This window comes from Melospiza georgiana, chromosome 1, assembly GCF_028018845.1.
Source record: "Melospiza georgiana isolate bMelGeo1 chromosome 1, bMelGeo1.pri, whole genome shotgun sequence".
NCBI lineage: Eukaryota > Metazoa > Chordata > Aves > Passeriformes > Passerellidae > Melospiza > Melospiza georgiana.
This window is the reverse complement of record NC_080430.1, coordinates 135,496,350-135,518,284: the sequence shown is the minus strand read 5'-3', so window position 1 is coordinate 135,518,284 and position 21,935 is coordinate 135,496,350. Positions and strand designations below refer to the sequence as shown.

Below are 21,935 nucleotides of genomic sequence, written 5' to 3'. Positions count from 1 at the left end.
GTGGGTTTTCACAAAAGAACATTCAACCACACCGATTTAAAAGTGTAAATGAAAATATGTTCAAGCAAGAGAAAAAGAAGCTTTTTTTCAGTTCCAAGATACTCTGTACCAGTAAAAATAGCATATGCTCTATAAAATGAACCACAGAGAAATGGTTCATTATGAATCATATAATGATTATATCTTATCAACCATATCATATCATGATCAAATACCAGTTGCATCTCAGCCTCAATAGATTTTCAATTCTTAAGATAATACCTTTGAAAATGCCTAATTAACAAAGCCTTTCTGAAAAAAGAAAAAATAGCCTGATGCTAACTTCCTTTTTTCCCAAAACAGTTCTGATAACCAAACATTAGAAATAGCCTAAAATGAAATCCTAAGTATCTACAATATTTTACTGAGCATTACTCTGAAGTAACTAATGGGAAGGTCTTGACAATGGTGCAATCTCTAAGTACCAAGCAGTGAAAGGAACTTTTCTTTTTCTTTAATAAAAGTAAGACTTAGAAAACGTCTTACAATAAGAGACATTCAAATGGTCACATACAGGAACATCATACACACTGTAACCAGGAAACCTAAGGAACAGAAAGCAGGTTTTGCCAGAGAAACACTGTAAATCCAGGTCACAATTTATCTTCTTCTCTTCACATTAGGATCATATCTGCAACAAAAAAAAAAAAATAAAATCTGTGTCACAAATAAGTAAAACAATGATATTCGAAGTTTATATAGATAGACAGTGTGATGCAAACAGCTTTATTACATATTCATAACAAGGGAACAGCCAGTAGTCCTTTCTCTGACTACACTCCTTTAATTAACCATAGTTACTACCATCAGAATGAAGGATGCATGAGGTAGAAGAACCTCTGTATGAACTTAAGATAACTCTTAATGAAATTTTCAGATTTCCTAACTACTTACAACCTTTAAATCTGATGCATGAACAAGCTTTTCCAAGCCTTTAATGTCCCAACACTAAGCTCTTTACTGGAAAAGGACACCACAAAAAACAAGAGAGGAGGGAGGGAAAAGGGGTCCTGTATGTTTATGCTGATGTACATTTGGCCACAACTCTTTCACACAAAACCTTTCTGCTGCTTCCTACTCCTACCTAAAGCAGATCCTCACCCTACCTTGCCCTTTATATAGCTTCTGACTGACTTAGAAATTTAGAGCTACTTTCTGGATATACTAAATAGTTACTGATTTACTGCAATATGCTTATAGTTTGACTCTACTTGACACTGCTATCCATTGGTCTTCTCCACTTGTGCTTCATCTCCCAAATTCCTGTCATTTCTTTGAAATTGTGATGTGTTTTGTATTCATGCATGAATAACTTACAGACACATCTGAATGATCAGGTAGTTTTACTTCCACTAATTCTGCTTTCATTCATCAAGACTTTATGCTTAGACAGAAAAATGTGACAACTTGTGAGCAAAATTACATCACCATGTATCTAGAAAGGTATTAGAAGTCACTGTTGTTGCTATACAACTCAGACTTCAAAAATTAAATGTATACCCTTTAAAATACATGCTCCATTATTAACTGTTAATGAACAGAGCAAGTTGTTAATGCAGTAAGATTTTCTGAATGGCTCTAACATGTATTAGCATGTTAGTATCATGTTTGTTTGACAATGAATCAGAAAAAAAAAAAAATATCTTTCTTCACCACATACATTTCTCTACTCAAATGCACAACTTTTGGTGTTAGTTAGAAATTCATGAGAGGTGAGAAGTCAAACACTGGTCAGTTGTTTCTTCACATAAAAAACATAGAAAGTAATGAAGTTTTTGCAAAACAAAATGACGTCCCTGTATTAACTCTCAAAACAGTGATTTGATTTTATTGTTATAGCATTGTAACATGATCGTTCTAATGCTTAACTGCCTTCTGGACATCAAATTCTATGGAAGATTCTATGGATTTGATATGGATTCTATGGGCAGGAGTGGGGAGATACAGCAGATAGGAGTAGATGATACATGATGGAAATTTCTCATCAGAACAACAGCAGCTTCAACCCTGTCTGTGACTGGCTACAAAGATGCTGACAGTCATGAACATCTTTTCATGTTTTCTCCTCCAACTCACCTCCTCCCATTTTCCATCTTAAATGAAGCCTGAATAGGCTGGTTTTTTTTTCCCAGAGAAATTGCTGAACCACTTCTGACTACATTTTATATATGAGAATACATGAAATTTTGTAAAGAACAGTCAAAGTAATCTCTTCCAAAATCAAAATTTGTCCAAAAACTCTGATGCAAAAAATACACATTTTTAAGCACAAACATAAAAGTCTTACCTAAAGAGATCATCAGCAAGTGATTCTTCTCTTGCCTGTCGGTTCTGTTCCTGAGAAAGTTGATTTAATATTTGATTGTTAAGGATAATTCTAATGAGCTATCTAGAAAAACAATATTCCTGCACTAACACAGTTTTCCCCGAAGTAAGTTCTCTCTAGGTACTCCATTTAGTGCATATTCACATTAGACAAGTTATTTCACTACCCAAATTTGGCTACTGCCACCAACTAATGAAATGGAATAGTTTGTGAAAGGTGTCAATTTTGGTCAGAAATGTGTTTTTTAGGTTTTAAGCACCATTATAGAAATATAATTTCTTAAATCTGATTATTTGTGTATAAGGGGAATTATAATTAGCATTATCTATATTCAGGGATTAAAAAAATGAGATAAGAAGTGTTGATGCAACTGCATCTCAATCAGGCTGTGGGAACAATATGACTCATCAGCAAGTATTTGTAAGGAAACTATCCGAAAATGAAAGTGCTAAAGAACTGCCATGATAAGTGGTTTTTTAGGACTTCTAAATCTAAAGAGATGCACAAAAGAAAAAATATTAAATTTATTCTTACTACATCTCTTCAGTATACTCCAGCAGAGTTTTACTCATGCATTTTCTGTTCTATTCAAGGGCAGAATATCAACTGCACTGTAGAACTATTTGAACACAGTTAGCCACACAGAAATTCTTCCCAGCTCCCTGTCACATTTTTACAAGTCACGAGTTTACATGGCGCTTATTTCACTCACCAAAAGATTGTTCTCATTTAGGTTACTGATTTTGCTTTCTATAAATATTTCTGATTACATGAGTGTTGCATGCCAAATAAATTTAAATAACCAGAAAAAGATGAGTGTTACCACTGACCTCTGACATTCAGTAACTTTACTACTGTACATGCTTCCATGAGCATGTGTGGATGACTAACCAGCTGAGGTTTTATCTAAAAATTAAAATCCTAAAGTATTCCAGTAACGATCACACGTTGGTATGACCATTGACATTACTCAAGTTTTTATTTGATCACGTTTAAAAATTAATTTCTTACCTCCATTTCTTGCCTTAACCAGTCTTCTAGCTCTGAATTCTTTTTAGCATGGTGAGCAATCAAATCTGATCCTCCAATAATGTGTGGAAGTTGTCCTGTCCCAGGGTAAGCTACCTGTTGGACAATAAATTCTTACAATACAAGGCAAACATACTGCAAATAAAAGATCTATTTTAATAAATTCAGAAAGTCTTTTCAGATATCACAGAAGAAAGTCAGGCAGTCTTCCTTTGATTAACATTCAAAGATCATATTTAAAAGTGACTGAAGTTAAAAAAGCATTTACAGAAAGCTATTAACTCCCTCCTTTTACCAAAAGAAATAAACAAAAATACATCGGATAAGTTAATTTCATAGTGCGATAAGTGGAGTTTGAAATATCGATAAATATCAGTTTATATTTTACTGTCAGACTGCATAAGCAATTCTAACAAAACAGTGGAAAAGAAACTACTATCAGAAAATTAAAACATTATCTAAAAATGAGAGCATACTCCCAGGAAGCAGTATTATCTGATCACATTCTAGACATAGTATTTTACGGAAGTGCCTTTCTAGTCATCTCATACCATATGATTTTACTTTTTATTTTATTTTTAATATAAGCTGAAGTGGTACTTTTACACTGAACACTAAGAATCATTTTGCAATTGTCTTCAGGACCCAAGCAAGCAATCATCTTACCTTCTTTATGATATAGCTTTAGTTCTATTTCTAAATCCAAGATTTATTAGTTAAAATGGAAGATTCTGAATCAGACTATGCTGTGTATACAGGTCTTTGGAGAAGAGGGATTGCTAGCTTTTGGAGGTATAACTGAAGTTACAGTAGCTATCACTTAACAACTTATTCCAAGTAACAGCTTGGAACAGGGAATACAAGTATCTACATAACCTAGCACAAGGTAAGCCTTTGTCAACCTGGCACTTCTTCAGCCAACTAACAAAGTACTGTTTACAGTATAATATGGTATTTAAATTCTTTCTTTCTTTAGTTATTATCAATTTATAAAAAAATCTTTAGTAACACATTTCTACAATGAGAAGGCAACACTTCTTAGTATTTTTTAATAGTGCCATCTTGTGACCATTCAAAAACTACACCAACCTTTTTGAACATTTTGAAATTTTTCTTTCCCCCATAGCTGTTATTTCCAGGGAGATGACTGTTCTGTCTTGGATGGCTGACAACCAGTGACCTAAACTCTGTCAACAGAAGCCTGCTAGGAAGATTGCTGGACTCATCTTGCAGTTTGCTGTGGTTCTTATGTGGGAAGAAAAAGGAAGAATCGTTCAGGTGTGTGAACAGACATACAGCATATCTAACAGTACAAACTGTAGAGATATTATCATAAGCAGAGCTAAACAAAAGTTAGCATTACAAAACAGTGAGGGAAAGCAGAAGCAGTGCTAGAAGCTAAGATGATGTACAGACTTCTCAGCCTCCTTATATACTATGAATAAAGTAAGTTTGTTTTGCTTATGTTTAAATACGTATTTAAATGCTCCGTGGCAGACAAAGTTGAACATCTTCAGCTCAATTCTAGCCTACAGAGATCTGCCCAACATTTGGGCTGCAGGCTGAATTTGATTAATATATCAAATTTTTCTTGTCCATGAGAATGCGCATACATTTGCAAGCAAGTCTGCATGCACACTCTGCTGCCTGGGGCTACATCTGTGTGGATTCTTAAGGAGTCTGGGCACAGGACAAGCTCACAAGTAACACAGAACTATGTTCAAGGACAGCTATCCCAGATGCAGGACAGCTGCTTTACAGTAAAATATAACTGTAAGTCTTTAACTCTGAGCTGACCCTGCACTTTAGTATACCTGCTCAGCATTCCCTCTAATTGGGTTTTTTTTTTGGTATGTAGGTGAAATGGTATTATTCTGTCCCTTGTTGACTGGCTACATTCTATCTCTTCAGAACTTTATTAATTTCAGTTTCATTCAGGCTAGTCTCCCTTCCTCTGCCTCACTGCCACTCCAAGCAATTCTCCTCTCCTTCCTTCCTTCATCTCACCTACAGAAAAACAGCACACTATCTACTGTTAATCACTGTATAGGACATCTATTTTTCCAATGCTCCATCTTCTTCCATTCTAGTTGTGATCTTACAGCAGAGAAGATTACATCCCTGGCAGGTCTTTAAGTAGTAATCCAAGAAAATCATCAGTACAACTATCAACCACAGCAAGGAGTTAATACAGTGACATATAGTTTCAGTCACCTTTAAGTATCCACCAAATGCCATTACAGAGGCACACAGATGAACTACTTTTCTTCACAGTCTACAAGCTGGACTACACTATTCAAATGTACATATGATGATCCAAAAATACTATGTTATGAAGAGCAAAATTTTGATGTGTTTTTGTAATGTTTCTTAAAGTTCGCTGTTCACACTTACAATTAGCTGGCTCCTTACCAAGACTGGAGACTCCTGCTTGATATTACTTTTCATTTCTGAAGTTAGAACTGATCCATGTTCCTCTTCTTTCTATTTGATTAAAAATTATTTTAAATATAAAACTGAAATGAAATGGAAATTTAACTACATAGAATTGTTTTCTGGTCTTTATGGTAGAATAAACATATTCAAATCAATATAAATTTTTAGACAGGAAATAAATTGCCCTGTACATTAAAAATTTTATGATTTTATGCACATTGTAACAATCATTGGAGATTTTCTCGATTAAAACATCACTAGTGTTTGTTCACTTGTTTTTTTTTCCTTTCTTCCTTATACACTAGGAAGTTTTGTCCATCTATACAATCTTCAAAGTTCTGTCAGGTTCTGGAAAACTGTAAAAGCTTTTGAATATAAAAAGTAACACTTTCAATTCGATATTTGAAGTGCATGTAGTGTAGAAAGGACGTTTCCTTATCAGAAGAAAGTGTTCTGCAGGTTGATTATGTCCTACAGTTTAAAACTAGGTTTGCATTACATAAATTATTTTCAATAGTTGGTAAAATACCAAATCAGCTTTATGCACCTTGTAGGTTTTGAGTCAATTGCTCACATTCTTTGTCTTGTCAGATACACAAGGTGCATGTGTACTCAGAGAAAACAGTTATCAAATTTGCCTGGGGACCTTTATCATGAAATCTCCTTCCCAGTCGACTGGGAATGTATTTTACATTAATAAAGTAAGTCATTATTAAACTATGAAAATACTTCTTTTCAGCAGAAATCTTTAAGTGTATATTTATCTGCTAAAGTACCAGTTTAGCTGCACATAAGAGTATTTTTCTCCTTCAGAATCCTGACAAAAAGTTAGACTAGAAAAACTTTCCAAGCACCAAAATTCAATAGACTATTGCAAGCACCAATTTTAGTCGCCCAGTATGCTCAGACCTAATAAAAAGGACCTACTGCCTGACAGTGTAAAAAGCAAGAAACAAAATTCCCTAAATCACAGGACTTGTCTTTTAAAGTTTGCCTGTTAGTAACACACACAAAAAAGAGCATTATAATGAAATTAAAGTTCACACTTTGCCAGAAGCAAGCTCCAGTAAAGCATCAACAAGGTGTCAAGCTGCTCTCACCTAAGGATGCATAGAGAATTAGTCATTCTTATGTGGTCCAAGGAATCTTGCAAATTCCAGTTAATCATGCATTCAAACTTTTAAACACTTAAACACTGCCTACACTGTAAATGGACTGGACAGTAAGTGCTAAAGTATATATATTCTAAATAAACAAAAAAATAAACTTTTGCTCTTATTCCTATTGTATTGTTAATACTCTAGACCTCTTAACATTATTTTCCTTTACAAATCTGCTTTTCTTTTTTTCCAACAAAGTGACCATTGTTAACTCAAGATGTATGGTTTTCTTCATACCTCTTAGAGAATTTCCTCAGTGTCAAAAACAGAAACAGGAAAATAATCACAAAAACACAAGCTGTGTTTTGGTTTTGCTGTTGTTTTTGTTGGTTTTGGTATTAAATTTCTCATACAGGAATTTTAATAATCTTTTACACAATATCAAAAGACTCAAAAGATGTTGGACATTACTGTGGTATTCAACAGAAGATGTCAACCAGAAGTTTCTTTAGAAAATAATTACAAAAATATAATTGAGTACTATCTTAGTATAAATAACAATACTGTAATTAACACAGCAACAAGCAGTCCAAATTACTGTAATTAACACAGCAACAAGCAGTCCAAATTTTTCTTGGACTACAAATATATTCTCCTATTCTACTTACAGTATATAAAGTTAAAAAAAAAAAAAAAAGGAAATGTTCAGAATACAAGCAGCTTTCAATAAGCAAAGAAAAAAAATGCCCAGAAGAATGAAAAGCCGTTTAGGTAGGTGTAAAACTGCAATGTTCACATGTAAAAGATGAATCATTCTGAACTAAAAATCAATGTATGAGATGGAAGCAAACAAACTTTACAGAGCCACTTTCTTTATGCAGGCAACCTCCTCCTTAAAGGAGTTAATTGCATCCTTTTAACAAAATTGCAAATTTCAAGATTAGGCACCTGAGAAGAATATAAAACTTACCAACACTTTATTCTCCTCTTGCTGATTTACAGTTACTTCTGGAATCCTGCTTCCTTTGGCTTCCAAACATTGTTTTTTTCGTTTACTTCTTTGAGCCTCCTGGTCATGATCTGCCATTTGATCTTCCCAGGCTATGTCTCCACTTCCAAACACAATTTCTAGTGCTTCTGTATCTTCAGATAAATCATCTAACTCCTTTCTCTTTTTTGGTGCATGATTTTCTCTAGAAGAGGTTTTAGTGTCTGTTCTATCACTTGTTAGTTTGACACTTTCCCTCATAGGCTTCATACCCCTGTCTTCTGCAGAATTTGGGTTTGGGTCAAGGATGTTATTTTTCTTTTGATGCTGTTTTGCTTCACTATTGCACATCAATGAAGTTGTGGATTCAGTGCTCTTGGGAAGAGGCGATGACCTTTCCTCCAATTTGGCTATTTTGGGTACAGAGGTTTCTTCTTCTTCAGCTCTTTCCCTTAGCCAGAAATAAATTACAAAAGAAAGAAATTACAAAAGCATTTTTGAGTATGATTAGCTGCACCTACAACATAACAGCTTCTGGGGTTTTAGGGACTGCCTTGTGAAATTTAAAGTACCCTTGAGGAAGAGCTTTCTATTCTAGGAATTTGATCTAAAAATTACCTTTTTAAGTATATGTCAAATTTAAGTACATTGCTTGAGTTAAAATTTTCTAGAAACATCACGAACATACCAATAAGAGAAGTAATGGCAAGAACATTTCAAGTACCTTTTTCTGGAAACCTGGAAGTAATTTGTAATTGAGTTTGGATGACATGAAGCACTCTCACGAGTTTTGCCAGCTTCTGGAATTTTAGATGGTGAGACAGGCTGACTTCTTTGACTGAATCCAGATGTTCTGCTCCCTCTAGGCATCGATGTTCCTGCATTTACACTGCCACTTGTGCCACTGTTTTTCTTTCCAGTTGTATCCTGGAAAGCCATTTTCCTTTGTCTATGCACCTGGGAAGTATTCTCTATCTCCATACTAGATTAGAGAGGAAAGAAATACTAAATGACACACGGGCAGGTTACCAGAGATACACACCCAATCACAGATATACTTTTTACAAAAGCTATACCTGTACTTTGAATAAACTTACAAACAATATGCTAAAAACAAACTGTGACACCTTCTATGATCAATACATTTTTATAATTGTGAAATGGCTTGAAAATTTTTAATAGTTCAGCCAGTCACGACAGATATGCAGTATCTTCATGTGTATTTGAAAGTCATCTAAATCCTATGGGATGCTTTCTGTAATCTAGTACTCAAAAGCAGAAACGATCTCACTGCAGACAAGTGACAGCAATTCAGTGAATGGCATTTCTAACCCTGTATATCTTTCCCCATGGCAATGACAGAGCTCCTCTGCCATAAAAGACTGCTTTATTTGCAAGTATTAGCTTAGAAATTGCCATGAATACTTTACCATGTCTGCTCTTCTGTATCAGCTATGTATAAGGTGCTGCTATGTGCAGCAGTTGGCATTATGGTTTCATCCACAGCCACACTCTGGGAAATGGCTCGGCCTACAACAGCAGAACTTTCAGGTACAGCTGCAAGACCAACACAAGAGAAGAATCAGAAGGTTAATATCAAATCTGTGATTCTTTGCATTTGCTATTTCACATTACTACCTGATCACGTGAGATCTTTGTAAAATGATCTTAAAGCAGTTTTCATTAAAAAATAAGCAGATTTATTAATTTTAAAAAAAATGACAGCTCTAAAGGACCATATTCTGGAATTCAGATTTAGTTAAATATTCTACTGATTAAATAATGAAATTCTGCTTAAATAAAAATGAAACATAATGAGAAATCATATACCAAATACGTACATAATGTACTTTAAAAAACATGGGGTATATATTTTATGCAAAAAAATAAAATATATCTCATACAATATATAGATCATGCAAAACTGTCAGAGCACAAAATTCCTTATATTTACTCCTTTATGATGATCTCTAATGTGATTATTGTATCTAGGACACAGGGGTTTTTTTCAATTTTAAACCCTTCTCCCTTTAAACTCTGATATATAGTCTGTTTACACAATTTCAGACAACTTAACTTTTATCCACTTAAATTGTTCAGACTGGAAACAGGAATCAGCATCTCTGCCAGTATTGCACAGATGTCTTTCTCTATTCAAAATGCATTTTCAAACAAGTAACATTCTTGCACGTTAAAGACAAACTTATGGGGGTTGTTCTTTGATTTTTTTTCTTTGATTTTCTACCTGATACAACATTTTGTAGAACAAACCAGAATCTATAAAACATAATTCTGAAAATATCATAGCAACAAAACATAGACTAATATGAAGAGGCATGAAAAGAGAGAAACAAAACCTCTTTCTGTCTCTCCAAGACTTTTATTATTACCCCATTAGCAAATAGAAGCTTCAAGTCACTTCAAGACTTGGAATGTCCACTCCTAAACCACTACTTCAGCAAATGTGGTGATCATGTCTCATTGTCCTAACTTATGGAAAGATTATTTTTAGTTTTGAACTGTGCAGGAGGTGTCTGTATTTTCCTAAAGCAAATTCTGTTTAGAACAAAGGGCAAAAAAGAAAAAAATGCAAGCCTTACAAATTATTTCCATTCTTATTCTCTCAATTTCTGAAATTCATGTTTAACTTCTTGATTACTCCAGTCTTTTATGATGACAGAATAGCACGGAATTCAAACTACTACATACATATGAATTCAGTGATCACTAAAAATATGAACTTCAGATGCTTTTAAAGTACCTTCCCTTTCAAGGTCACTGCTCTACGTGTCTGCCTTTTAGGCTAGTTTTAGATCCACTTTTTTATTTACATAAGAGTAATATAATTTTCATTACAATTTACTGCAAGACCATTAAAAACCAATTACCTCTTTGGAGCTGTATACATTTTTCACAGAATGTCACTCCTTTTTAGTGGTTTTGCAAAACAGATCGACTTGAACATTGTAACTGATGCTCCCACACAAAAAGAAATACTGCCTCTTTGAGGCTGTTAACTTATTACTACCCTTCTTCCAATTACCTTTGGAAACAGGCTGCTTTTGAGGGTTGCAGTATTTTTCTGTAGACATGAAGATAACTGCCAATCCAATTTCTGCCTCTGGAATAGCCCTAAGATTCTTGCTGTTAATATACAAATTAAAAAAAAAAAGCTTTTCAGTACAGATTCAAAGACAAACAGGCAAATGACCACAGGTATGGCAAAGTACAAAATGTTCCATTCTTCCTTCAAAGAACACTACCTTTTTTCCAATACAGTAAGTCAGCACAATTATCCTTCATTAGAGCCAAGTGCTGTATGTGTGAACTCCCATGTTTCCTGCTGCTGTAGCCACTGTATAGCTCCAGTAATCTGGCCCATAAATCTCTCCTTTCCTGATTTTTGGGCATATAACCAATTATGCTCTACTTCTGATTCAAAAATGTGGGAAAAGAGACTTGAAAAATCTGACCACTTCTTACAGGTCAGGCACCCTTCCTCCCCAAATCTTCTGTACTACAGTCATGAGGAGAGATTGAGTACTGTCTTCTCTAACTAGCAGGAAAATTTAGGGGAACTAGGTTTATGTGTTAGGATTGAGATTTTGTTTCCTTGTTTTAATAAAATGGCATAATGATAATGCTAACCTTTATAATATATGCAGTCTGCCCTCTCAAACAAAACCTACCACCAAAACAAAAAGTAATTTTCATTAAACAAAAGCTGTTCTTCAAAAACACTGTACAAATAATTCTACATGACCTGAAGGTGCCATCTCATCTCCTTTTGATGAAATACATATAATCAATGAAATATCATAAATTATCTATTTTGAATTCTTAGAATATATTAATTTTAACTTCTTTTAAATAGTAGAAGAGAAACTATTTGCTGTTTGTAATTTTAAAGAAGCTTCATTATAATGAATTTTTGTAGAACTGAGTTCTACAAAAAGATAATAAAAAGAGAAGAAAATGGGAAATCCATCAAATCCTTAGGGAACTGCCAAGTTCTTTCTTTACTGCTTCAAAAGGTTTTAGTCCCTCTGCTAAATACTTAGAACAATGTAAAAATGTCCTCTTTATAAGCAGCCTCCTGCTAAAATATGTATGCAAACACCATGACCAAGTCTCTGTAGAAGTTCTGAAATTACCCTACTGCTGTACTAGAGAACAATGCTGCACCTTTCCAAGTCAGTCAGAATGGAATCAGTCCAGTTTGTCATAGAGTCAGATCCTGAGATCTGAGAGTTTGCCAAACCCACATCAACTACACAAACTTCAGGAGAAAGTAGTGAAGGCATTTCTTTTCTTCCTTCTGTCATCAACTTTACTTCCCCTCCTCCAAGAACAACTGCTGGACCCAGTTTCTTGTGCTATAAAGAGAATGCAAAAAAAAAAAAAAAAACAACCCTTAGAATGCAGAGGTATCAGAGGTATCAGAATACAGAATTATAAGTGTAGTGCTTCTCACTGATGCACTACTGCAGATGAAATATGTTCTGTTCCTTCTTTATATTTTATCTTGCTTAGGCCACTGTACCATAGAAAAAATACACAGAAATTCTTCTTTCCTGATGAACTCAGAATGAGTGTGATTTCAGAGTGAACAATTCTGTACTTAGCTACCCCTGCAATATTTTTGCAATGTAAAGCCTGATTACCTGTTTGACAGTTAGAAATACAAAAGTTTTTCCACTGAATATTTTTTTCCTTTCATGATGCTCAGATAAATCCAAGTTTTCGCTGCCAATGGAAGGCTCATCAACTGGAGGATAAAAGCTGCAAGAACAGAAAATGAAAGTTACAAGATTCGTTTACCAGTACTGACTCACAGTCCTTCCTGTTTAAGAGTCAAGTTCTGAAGTTAAAATCCTGCATTTCTCTGTGAAAACTACTTACATAAATAATTTTCAAGAGATTGTTAAGAAGAAACAGAACCCCCAATTTCTCAACATCAAAGAGAAGACCAAGACTTTCTACTTCAGTAACTAAGAAAACACTTTAAGGAATGCATTCACCCAATCTGCTGTACACATATCCACATTCTTACTAACAATACTGACAAATGAGACTGCAACTTTATTCTGCACTTACTCTAAATAATAGTAAAACTCCACAAAAAATTAGTCATCCTGCTTCCTCTACTCTCCCTGTGAGGACAGTCACCCCTCCTTCTCTTCTACTGTGTCAAATTGTGTACCACCACACTCAAGAACAACCTACAACATGACAGCAGACAAGTACACTTTTTTTGCTGGTGGGATAGAGAACAGAAGGGATTCACTCTGCAGATTCTCTATTAGTTCATCCAATACAGGGAAACTGAGCAGAAGTTTAGCTGGGAAATGTATTAGGCAAAAATAAAACTCTACCCTGAAGCCCTAAATTACGTCACAGCCTGTGACCTCAGCTCCAGTTAATGATGGCCTGCCCAGAACATGAAAAGCCTCGGGAGTTAGGACATGCATCTACCTAATAATTTCAGGATACTTACAAGATCTTTGAGCCACATACTCACAGCTACACCAAGTCTGACAGACCAATATGAAGGCATATGTCAGAGAATGGAAACTATAGGTCAATTTTAACCAAATTATACCACATCTGTACCCAAATAGCTGTTTATGTACATAGTTTGGCTGATCACAGAACTACTTATCTTTATTCTGACAGCTGATTATGTATCCTTTTCTTACTATGCAAGAAAAAAAAAAAAGAAATACAGCAAAAAAAAACAGTTTAACACCAAAGATTGGCAAATTCCAAAGAAGAAATATATGAAATGCAAATATATTGACGCTTCAGAATGTCACAGTTTGATGCTGGCACAATGCCAGTGCCCCCATGAAAATATATGCTCCCTGGTGTCTGCTGTGAGATGTGACCAGGAATAGAGCAAAGCAGGCTCCAACTTCGGAATGAAGAAGAAAAAAACTTTATTAACCTACAACTAAAGAAACACAGACAGAACTCAGAATGAAAACCCTCCACAAACATTCCTCCTCCCCCCACCAAATTTCCAATACATCAACCCCTCAGATCATCAACTCTCAGTCCATCACCACCCTTCAGATAATCAAGTCTCTCACTTTTGGGACATCTGTCCCCCCAGATTTCACAGATGACTGAGTGGCTTTGACATATTACATAAACCCTCCTAATGTAAAGCAGCATCTAGAAACTAAGGAGTATTTCCCACCAATTTCTCCAGATTGGCATCTGTATTTTGGTAACAAGGTAGTGTCATGTTCTGTGAAATATATTTTACCACATATCAAGCACAGCTTATTATGAATCCTCTTGTTTTGTTTCTATTTCCATGTGTGCACCAGAACCTGGTTTAGCATCTACCCAGCCTCAGTCTTCAAACTGTTCTAGCAATGGCCACTAGCACACCTACTAAAGGAAACAAATTGCCATTTCCTAACATATATGCATATTTATGCCCATATGCATGTATATACATAGTGGGAATTTCTTACCTATATAAACCACGTGTTCATACAATAAAAAACCAACAACCACAACCCTCAAACAAAACACAAATGTCTCCCTTTTCAAGGTAAAATGAGTAGCAATATGGGCTCAGATTAAATTGTCACATACAATACTGTGACTATTTTACATTTTCTCACATTGAGAAAACAACCAGAAGAGCTATTCTGCAGTATTTATTGATTCCAAATTAAAAATTTCCTTTTGAAGTTAATTTAACCATGAAAACAATGAATATTTCATTCTCATTTAGTGAAAGCCAATGCATATTAGTCTCACTTCACCTCTCAACAGATAATTAAAAACCTCTTCTATTTCAGAGAATTCAATGGTCAGGCTAACTCTGTTCTGACCAAAGTTTACAGTAAACTCAGTAACTAACAGCACACTGGAAAAATACCTCTGCATAATGAAATAAACTTGATCTAATTTCTTTTATAAAAAGTGTAATTTATTTTTATGTATCAATTCCCAGAAGCTTTTGAAGGAACATTTAAATACCAACAAGCAAGTTCCTTTTCAGAGACAGTAACATCTCTAAGCATAGAGTCAATTCCAGAGCTCATTTTATAACTCTAGAGATGAGAACAATACAATCACTGGAATATTAACATGTTAATCATACTAAGTATTCCTCCACAAATAAAATTACTATGAATTGCACATTATGTCAAAAATCATCAGATAAAAGTGTAGTTGTCTGATAATCTAGCTCCCATAAATTTAATTCTCCAACACAGTAAACATGATGATTTGGCAACTTACCTTACATGATTTGGCAACTGCTGCCTGGACTGAACAGCTCTGATTAATTCAGAAAAAAACTCTGGTTTTATAATTGGTCGAGCACAAATCAAAGCACATATAGTCTGAAAAATCAGAAAATACAAATTTACTACATAGAAAAGTTCAAACATCATATGGTTCAACTGACATTAGCTTTTTAAGATCTAAGATGTGGAAAATAAAACAATACTGATTTGTGCTTCTAGGATTGTTTTGCTTCTAAGAGCCTAGCTTTTAATTGGTGTCTTGATTAAAGTTATGAAAATGTAGAAGGTAACTAATGAAAATCACTAAGTCTTCAAAACTGGCTTTTTTTGTTTTCTTTCCCTTCAACCTTATGTTGACATACACGTCTTCCAAACTTGGAGAAAGAAGAGTTGACTACAGTTTTGTAGAGAAAAGTCTTGAACAGCTCTAGAATTTAATTACCAGTCGTGGGAAAACCACAAAGCAATGCTATCAACAGGCAAAAGCTCAACATACCTTAACAGTGACTTTTACTGATACCATTACAAGGTGGGTACATTCTTTTGTCCATTCATTCACTACAAGGCCTCCAAGCTGCTGGATGGCTTGATTTAAAGCATTTTTCTGAGCTACGTCTAAACACGAGGAGCAGACAACCAAAGGTTCATATTCCACTCTGCAAAGAGCAAGTAAAGAGAACTGCTTAAGTTAATTCAGCCAGTCATCATGATCAACAGAGCTGACTTAACTATCACATTTTGTATCTCATGGAAATCTGAAGGAAAAAAAGTAAAAGGCCCATACTCTAATCTAGATCAAAGTAAAATCTTCCTGCTTTAAAATTTCCTGAAGAAACAAAATACTAATTTTTATTCAGAAAAATTAATGTCAATTTGACCAGAAATATTTTATGGACTTGTGGCCCTCTTACAGACATCACCTAGAATTAGTGTCTCAAGAATAGAGCAAAGTCTGGGAATATCCAAAAGAAATCTGAAAGTGTGCCTCCAAAAGCAAAAGTATGCTCAAGAGGACAGGTCATCAACTGTCAAGATCAATACTTAAAAATATAAGTATCATAAAATGCAATTTCAAGTAAGTTTCCTCACATGTCCATTATCCTTGACCATAAGCCTTTATATCTATTTTAGATCTTCCATATCAAATTATATTATTTCATGTTTAGATTATTTAAATTTCCTTCTAGACTTTCTAGTACAATAGCCATGATGTATCTGGTCTCATGGTATGATTCCTGTATCATGTTTCAGGTATGTTTACCTAAAATATTAAAAAAAAATTATTGTAGTAATAGGCGGAGAATGTCAAGTTTTTTCTAACAATAAATAATACCAGCAGCATTGATTAAACTGAAAAAAATTTTAAGGCACAAAGCCACCACATTGATTTTAATGGTCATTAGACTCTTCCTATTTATCTCTACTTCATTTTGAGAAGTGCTTCCTGAAAATAAACAGATAGCACTGGCTACCATGTTAAATTTGGAAAAAAAAAAATCAAGCTGGTTTCACATCCTCCTGCAATGTCAGTTCTTTTCTCATTACATTCTAACAAGGGCTCCAACAAACTCAAAACCTTTCTCCCTGCTTCTCACTTGGTGTAGGATTTTGTTCTTTGCCTAAAAGAGCCTGAAAATACTCTCTGTACATGACACATTATCTTCTAAAATGCCAATGTTTTCTTATCTACAATTTTAATATCCCAGTGTCAAAATAAATTATGTAAAAATATAATGGAAAACTATTTCAGAAGCAGGTGTGGAACACAGGCAAAATGCTACTTACCTCCTCTGCTTTCTAAAAATTAATCATTACTGTATCACTTGCAAAGTTGCACAATGTGCTAAAATACTCTTCTAAAAAATTAATTTTTTACTCGATATTTTATAATCAAAACACTTACCTAAACTTGCTCTCAAAGACTCCAAAGTTGATTCTGTCACCAGATTGCAAAGACACTGAAGCACCATTGAGTTTTGATCCATTAACAAAAGTGCCATACTTTGATGTATCCCTTACTGTTAGTACTGGTACTGTGAGAGACTGACTCTGAAAATAAACATAAATAAGTCATTAGAGTTTATCAGAAACAAGTTACTAATTGTGAATCAAAGTAATGGATAAATAAGAAGCAGCCCACAAAAGATCATCTTAAAAAAAGACTTTGGACAGTAAGTCTTGCTATATGTAATTATTTGTCTCCTGTTTTTCGCTGTAGAGGAATGAGAGAAAATATCCATGTATTTAGCTTTAGAACTTTTGTGCTTCTTACTCTTTCTGGCAATAGCACTTCATCTTTCTGGAGTGTGCATGGCAGTCACCCACTGGCCCAAAGCCTGAGCTGGTGCAATTTAGCAAGGCTCTAAGATTTATTTTATTTTTACCTACCACAGTGTTCTATCCTGGGCATTGGGCTGAATAGCAAATAAAAGCCCCAGGTCACCTGAGGGCACTTTCTTGTGCTTCCTTCCATGAGGAATGCTAGTCTTTCCTGAACTGCAGGGCATGGAGACACCAGCAGCTCTTGAGAAGAGGTTAGATACTGTCAGATTTCCAAAGTGGCTCACAAGCCAATGAGAACACTGACAGCTTGTTTTTATGAAATTCTGCCATGCAGTTATATGCTGCTACACAGAATGGGTAAGGTGTGAAGGGACCACTGGAGGTGATCTAATCCAAGCTGCCTGTAGGAGCAGGTTTCCTTACAGAACACTGCTGGGGATTGTCCTTTGGAGTATCCAGAGTAGAGACTACATAACCTGTCTGGGCACTCTGCTCCAGTGCTGAGTCCCTCTCACAGTAACGCTCTTGTGTTTTCAGGTGGAACTTTCTGTGTTCCAGTTTCTTCATTCCTACTGTTTGGCACCACCAAGAGCCTGGCTCCATCCTCTTGACACCCTCCCAGCTGCTGACAGACATAACGAGGTCCCTTCTCAAGGCTGAATGGGCCCACATCCCTCAGCCTTTCCTCACAACTGAGGTGCTCCTGTCCCCTCATTATCTTCACAGCCCTCCACTGGACTCACTCAGTATTTGCAGTATTAAAGGGACAAATATCTTTCACATGTTTTATTTTAAACACTACATAAGGTTACATAAATGAAATTTCTGCTGACTGGCTTCAAAACATCCGTAACTGTCACAACACTCAGTGACATAAATTGCTGATTGCTAATTCTCCTTGGTACATTTTTCTTTTCCGTGCCGTAAGCAAACACGGAATTAATGATGTGAAATGAAACAGAAGCTAAGTCTGCAGTGAAACAACTGAAGAACTTCCCAGAACCTAAAAATTTGTCTGTGTAGTGAAAGTCAATTGCATCATTTTCCTGCTATGAATATTTTAATACAAATTCCTAGTGAATCTTTGCTCTGGTATAAAAGGAAGCTTGGACTACTAAAATTATGCCACAAAATTCCTCAACAAAGTAATAAGACCTAAGGGGGAAAAAAATAAATTTCAAGATAATAAAACCAAAAACACAGGTGATCAATGCTTCTACTCCAAGCATAAAACTGGTGAGAGCAAAATGAGAGTATGCATGGTCATGGCAGCCTGAATTAGCCCCACAGAGCACTGATAATGCAGTAAAATGGTGGCTACTTACAGGGCTTGTCTCAGGCCGACTTACGGTCAGCACTGCGTGACTTCGGCTGATGGACTGATCATCCTGAATTAAAATTGCGCAGCTCCTGCGTCCCACAATGTATTCTACACCGCTTAACAGCCGATAGGGCTCCCCTGGAAATCAACAAGAGACAGAAAAATAACAGTTTAGAAAAAAACCCCAGGAAAATACCTGAAGCACATGGGCGAGACACTGAGAAGTCTGTAGTACATCTAAATCTCAGCTCTGCCATGCATCATTTATGGTCAGAGCACGGTGCCAGCAATGCCAAGGTTGTGGGTTTTATCCCCATGTGCCATTCACTTAAGAACTGGACTCAATGACCTTTCCAACTTAGACTATTCTGTGACTCTGAATTCTGTGATTCTGATTAGAATTATCCATTTAGCTTATAGACAAAACCTCTTTCTTTCTTTCTTGCGCCCTGCTCTGTCCATTATAAAAGGACATCTTTTATGATAAATCAGTTTCAAAAGTGGCAGCACAATTTTTTCAAGGACAATATATTTTTACCAATACTTTCTTGAAGATTAAGTGTAACATCTAGAAGAAAAAAACCCCAGACAATTTAAGATAGATTTTCTAAAACACCTTTGTAAGGCTACCTAATTTTTGAGGTTATATTATTTATTCACATAACTGATTAAGAGGTTCAGAGGAAAATGTCTTCCTAATGAATGTAAGATCTTCATGTAAATGAAATTGATACTTAGTAAGTTCAGCCTCTGACCAATGCTTATGCTTTAGCTTATGCTTTGTACCTGTCACCTGAACCCCATGGTGGCTTCCCAGTGAATGGCTTGACCTCCCAAAGGTGTGCTACCACTGGTCAACAGAAACAAAAATGTTCCTTGATGAATATAAATACATAAAGACAGATTCCAGTTATCGATCCTGGCAAATAACTTTCCAAATATGAACTGTGCAGAAATGATCATTCTGAATAGAATGAAAAGTGTTTTGATTCACTCAAGAGCTCTTTAAGCAGTAAGAGGTAAATCAGTTCATTTCAACAGGATTAGGTGCTGTATCCACCAGGAAATAATTCAAACATCCAAATTTTCCTCCCAGTGAACCAGGAAATAGAGCAGACACAGTTATGTTAAGCCTGTTCCTTACAAGCACTTAGGAAGAAATATATGTATTATACGATACCTATTATTAAAGCTCCTATAGACAAGAAAACAAGGAAAAGTATAGAGGCGATTTAGTTTCAAAACTTTTCATGCAAGAAACGCCATGAAGTTCAACACTTGGTCCTTGAAACATCAACACAACAGTTACACATCGTTTCTGAGGTTGCTGCCTCAGAGTTCAACTCTCCAGGTATTTCAAAGCAGGACTCTGTAGCGTGCAGCACCCTAAGGCATCCCACACGGGCTCGGAAAGCAGCCCTACTGGGTTTGGCAGGCGCTGTGGTCGGCAGGGCTCCAGGGAAATACGGAGGTTTCGGCGAGGACGAACGCCCCGAGCGACCAGGACTTGGATCAGCACCGGCCCAGGCAGCTCGGACAGACACGGCCGGCTGGAGCCGGCCCTGGGGCAGCCATCGGCCCTGGGGCAGCCATCGGCCCGGCTGAAGCCAACCCTGGGGCAGCCATCGGCCCTGGGGCAGCCATCGGCCCTGGGGCAGCCATCGGCCCTGGGGCAGCCATCGGCCCTGGGGCAGCCATCGGCCCTGGGGCAGCCATCGGCCCGGCACGCCCGGGGACCGCGCAGCAGCGGGAGGGGCGGCGAGGGGTCCGCGGTGCCCGGGCCCAGCCCGCTGGAGCGGCGGAGGCGTCTGTCGTTCGCTCACCTTTTCCCGAGGCGGGCACCAGCTTCCACATCCTGCAGCTCCGCCCGGCAGTCCCGGCGACCCGGACAAGGCCGGACCGGGGAGGGAAAATCCCGGGAGCTGCCGCTGCCGCCGCGATCCCGCGCGCCGGGCCGGGACAAGGGGAGGGGCGCGGCCGAGGGCGCCGCCTACTGGCCTCGCGCTACCGCCGCAGCCGTGGGCCGGCGCGCGTGCGCGGGGCGGAGCCAAAGGCTGGGGCGGGGCCGGGGGCTGGGCCGAGACGAAAGCGGGCCGGGACCGGGGCGAGGCGGAAGCTGGGCGGGACCAGACAGGGACCGGGGCTGGGGCGCGGCCGAGACGAGGCCAGGGGCTGGGGCCCGGCGGCCGGGGAGGGGCCCGGCGGCCGGGGAGGGGCCCGGCGGCCGGGGAGGGGCCCGGCGGCCGGGGAGGGGCCCGGCGGCCGGGGAGGGGCCCGGCGGCCGGGGAGGGGCCCGGCGGCCGGGGAGGGGCCCGGCGGCCGGGGAGGGGCCCGGCGGCCGGGGAGGGGCCCGGCGGCCGGGGAGGGGCCCGGCGGCCGGGGAGGGGCCCGGCGGCCGGGGAGGGGCCCGGCGGCCGGGGAGGGGCCCGGCGGCCGGGGAGGGGCCCGGGCGCTCTCCCGGGGCTCTCGCTAGCGCCCGTATCGCAGCCGGTCCCCATCGCTCTGTGTCAGCGTGGTTTGGGGCTGGCATCTCACAGGAGTCACTGCTGTGCCCCCCTCCCGCTAGTAAAAGCCATGCGGTGGAAAACTAATACATTCAGTCATATCATCGTGTTCACTTTCACCATGAAATACAATGATTATTTCAAGGTAGCTGTTTGGCACATTTGTGTTTTCCAATGCGTGGTTTGTAGTTTGTTCCCTCTTGCTAGCATTGTTCCGATGAAGCTTCCTAAATTCCATAGTATTTGGCAATGTCAAAGCTTCCCTTGAACGATATACACTCTGTTTCTCCTACTTTTTTTGGGGGGTTTTTGGGAGTTTATTTCTTGGGGTTCTTACTTTGTTGTTGCAGGTTTTTTTGTTTGTTTTTCTGTCCAGTGATTACAGATTACAGTGATTACAGATTTCTGTCCAGTGATTACAGATGCCTTCAGACTCAGGGTGGTTGAATTATTGATTGTAATGGCATGGTACCATGTAAGAGTTAGAGCAACTCTCTAACTCTTACCAAATATATTCCATATGTTGCCTTAATGATAAATCTGGCAACTACTGCCCAGCAGTGTAGCGCTATTGCTTCAATGCCTGCCAGACTGTGTGTAGAACTTATGAAAATGTTACCTACTCTAGAGCTTGCTGT

General features: G+C 37.8%; 1 protein-coding gene across 3 annotated transcripts; it reads right to left on the bottom strand.

Annotated features, from left to right (window-relative positions):
- Positions 1-476: 476 nt before the first annotated feature.
- NBN (nibrin) lies at positions 477-20,752 on the bottom strand. Of its 3 annotated transcripts, none has more exons than XM_058045228.1 (16): positions 20,617-20,752; positions 18,798-18,931; positions 17,093-17,238; positions 15,686-15,845; positions 15,182-15,285; positions 12,583-12,700; positions 12,104-12,294; positions 10,962-11,062; positions 9,349-9,475; positions 8,643-8,900; positions 7,901-8,369; positions 5,807-5,878; positions 4,484-4,639; positions 3,377-3,490; positions 2,327-2,376; positions 477-670 (listed from the first exon to the last, which is right to left on the bottom strand). In XM_058045228.1, exons 1-16 carry the CDS (start codon positions 20,645-20,647, stop codon positions 640-642), a joined length of 2,262 nt encoding a protein of 753 aa, XP_057901211.1. In that variant the 5' UTR covers positions 20,648-20,752; the 3' UTR covers positions 477-639. The 3 variants fall into 3 exon arrangements, with proteins under 3 accessions (XP_057901211.1, XP_057901297.1, XP_057901384.1); XM_058045314.1 differs by having other exon boundaries at positions 9,349-9,469; XM_058045401.1 differs by lacking the exon at positions 5,807-5,878.
- Positions 20,753-21,935: the final 1,183 nt, after the last annotated feature.